We start from the raw sequence: 3054 nt of genomic DNA, 5'->3' as shown, positions 1-3054 counted from the left end.
CCCTGATCTCTGCGTGTAGAGCTGAGCGCGCTTCGTGTCTTATGCAGGGCGGGGTTTTCGCAGCACGAGAGGCGGAGTCTGCTGAAGGACGCTCTCGGGATTCTGGTCGGGAGGCTGAAGGAGACGGAGGCGGAGCTGACAATGGAAGAGCTGGTCAGGTGAGGAGGAGGAGCTACATACTCCATGTGACTGACAGGTCTGTGACTTCCCACAATTCATTGCTCTCCTCCCCCCTCAGCCACAGCTTCAGTTACCTGCAGAACCTTTGCAGCAGCGTCCCCGACCTGCGCTGCGCCTTGCGCCTCACGCAACTGCTGATCAGCGTGCTGGAGAAGACTGAGGCCGCTCCGTATCACAGCAAGATAGGTATGACGCCCCCCATGTGTCCGCTCGGCTCTGTCCATGTGTGTCCGCTCGGCTCTGTCCGTGTGTCCGCTCGGCTCTGTCCGTGTGTCCGCTCGGCTCTGTCCGTGTGTGTCCGCTCGGCTCTGTCCGTGTGTCCGCTCGGCTCTGTCCGTGTGTCCGCTCGGCTCTGTCCATGTGTGTGTAACCGTGTGCGATCTTCCCCTGACGCAGCTTCCATCGTGAAACGTTTCCTGTGCCAGTCCTGGGTGCAGCCCAACGGGGAGCGCGAGCGGGGAATGCGATTCAATGAGAACCTGCAGAGCCTGCTGTGGTGAGTGAGGAGATATCATGTGTGCGCCACGCATGTGAAATCCACCCTGAGGGTGCAGAGAGACCGTCGCATGTCACACGTCACCACATACAACCGCCTACGTTTATGGCACATTACAAATATCCGGCATTCTGGAGGCCGATCATCAGAGACAGCGGGGGGGATACTCCAAAGACGGATCCGTTACCTGGGACACGCTTACCCTGGAGACCAATAGGATCCATACATGTGATATTATCTGCCCCGGGGGCCCTGAACACCACACACGAGACCCACATCCAATATAGATACTATCTGCCCCGGGGGCCCTGAACACCACACACGGGACCCACATCCAATATGGACATACATGTGACTTGTGGGATCTCCGTGGCCCTCTGGTATTGTATCCTCTTTCCCCTGGTCAGTGTCATGTCTGTGCTTAGTTCCGGGTTCTTTAGCTCATTGCTCCGGTATGGAACGCACATACTCCATGCATTCTTTACTCCACTAACATTGCCCTCCTACATACTCTCTCCCCAATCTCCTTGCCAAGAGTGCCCGTGCCTAACCCTAACTCCCCCCGATTCCCCAACGTCCAACCAGAGTCCAAAACTCAACTGCACCTTCCAGATGAGGTCTTACTAATGCCCTGTATAGGGGCAGATTACGTCTCTCTCTCTCTGGAGTCTATACCTCTTATAATACAAGGAAGGGTGGTGACAGATGAGGTCTTACTAATGCTTTGTATAGGGGCAGATTACGTCTCTCTCTCTGGAGTCTATACCTCTTATAATACAAGGAAGGATGGAGACTGATGAGGTCTTACTAATGCTTTGTATAGGGGCAGATTATGTCTCTCTCTCTGGAGTCTATACCTCTTATAATACATGGAAGGATGGAGACAGATGAGGTCTTACTAATGCTTTGTATGGGGCAGGTTACGTCTCTCTCTGGAGTCTATACCTCTTTATAATACAAGGAAGGATGGTGACTGATGAGGTCTTACTAATGCTTTGTATAGGGGCAGATTACGTCTCTCTCTCTGGAGTCTATACCTCTTATAATACATGGAAGGATGGAGACAGATGAGGTCTTACTAATGCTTTGTATGGGGCAGGTTACGTCTCTCTCTGGAGTCTATACCTCTTTATAATACAAGGAAGGATGGTGACTGATGAGGTCTTACTAATGCTTTGTATAGGGGCAGATTACGTCTCTCTCTCTGGAGTCTATACCTCTTATAATACAAGGAAGGAGGGAGACTGATGAGGTCTTACTAATGCCCTGTATAGGGGCAGATTATGTCTCTCTCTCTCTGGAGTCTATACCTCTTATAATACAAGGAAGGGTGGTGACAGATGAGGTCTTACTAATGCCCTGTATAGGGCAGATTACGTCTCTCTCTCTGGAGTCTATACCTCTTATAATACAAGGAAGGATGGAGACAGATGAGATCTTACTAATGCTTTGTATAGGGGCAGATTACATCTCTCTCTCTGGAGTCTATACCTCTTATAATACAAGGAAGGATGGTGACTGATGAGGTCTTACTAATGCTTTGTATAGGGGCAGATTACGTCTCTCTCTCTGGAGTCTATACCTCTTATAATACAAGGAAGGATGGAGACAGATGAGATCTTACTAATGCTTTGTATAGGGGCAGATTATGTCTCTCTCTCTGGAGTCTATACCTCTTATAATACAAGGAAGGGTGGTGACAGATGAGGTCTTACTAATGCCCTGTATAGGGCAGATTACGTCTCTCTCTGGAGTCTATACCTCTTATAATACAAGGAAGGATGGTGACAGATGAGGTCTTACTAATGCTTTGTAGCGGGGCAGATTACATCTCTCTCTCTGGAGTCTATACCTCTTATAATACAAGGAAGGATGGTGACAGATGAGGTCTTACTAATGCCCTGTATAGGGCAGATTACATCTCTCTCTCTCTGGAGTCTATACCTCTTATAATACAAGAAAGGATGGAGACAGATGAGGTCTTACTAATGCTTTGTAGCGGGGCAGATTACATCTCTCTCTAACCTTGGGGGACACCTCTATGAACCTCAGCCCATTCAGGGGGTGAACCGTTGATCAGTATTGATTACGACCTTTTGGGGCAGTTTTCTCTCCAATTACAGACTGTTCAACACCTACAGGCCTTAAAGTGACAGTACACTCCGAGATCGATCCTCAAACTCCCTCCGAGTCCCCGAACTCTGAGCAACAATGTATCTTATTTGTGTATCACTCGGCTGGAGATCCTCCAATCATATCTGACACCGTCCTTCCTTCTGGAGGGGTGACTACGTCTGTTCCCCATGCTCCCTGTGTGTGTTGTAGTCACCGCTCCAAGCTCCGCCCCCCCGGGATGGACTACAATCTCCATACCAATC

The 3054-nt window shown here is 49.6% G+C and overlaps 1 protein-coding gene across 1 annotated transcript in view; it reads left to right on the top strand.

The window, feature by feature from the left end:
* The first annotated feature begins 352 nt into the window (after positions 1-352).
* FANCD2 (Fanconi anemia complementation group D2) overlaps positions 353-3054 on the top strand; it is an 11426-nt gene continuing 8724 nt past the window's right edge. The window contains exons 1-2 of the mRNA XM_018575326.1: positions 353-366; positions 577-676. Coding sequence (XP_018430828.1) covers positions 642-676 — 35 coding nt within the window. The 5' untranslated portion in view covers positions 353-366; positions 577-641. The remainder of the gene's footprint in view (positions 367-576; positions 677-3054) is intronic.

The sequence above is a fragment of the Nanorana parkeri genome, unplaced genomic scaffold (assembly GCF_000935625.1).
Source record: "Nanorana parkeri isolate BGI_ZX_2015 unplaced genomic scaffold, ASM93562v1 scaffold3789, whole genome shotgun sequence".
Taxonomy (NCBI): domain Eukaryota; kingdom Metazoa; phylum Chordata; class Amphibia; order Anura; family Dicroglossidae; genus Nanorana; species Nanorana parkeri.
Note: the sequence above shows the minus strand (reverse complement) of the source record. Positions and strands in the feature narration are given on the sequence as shown.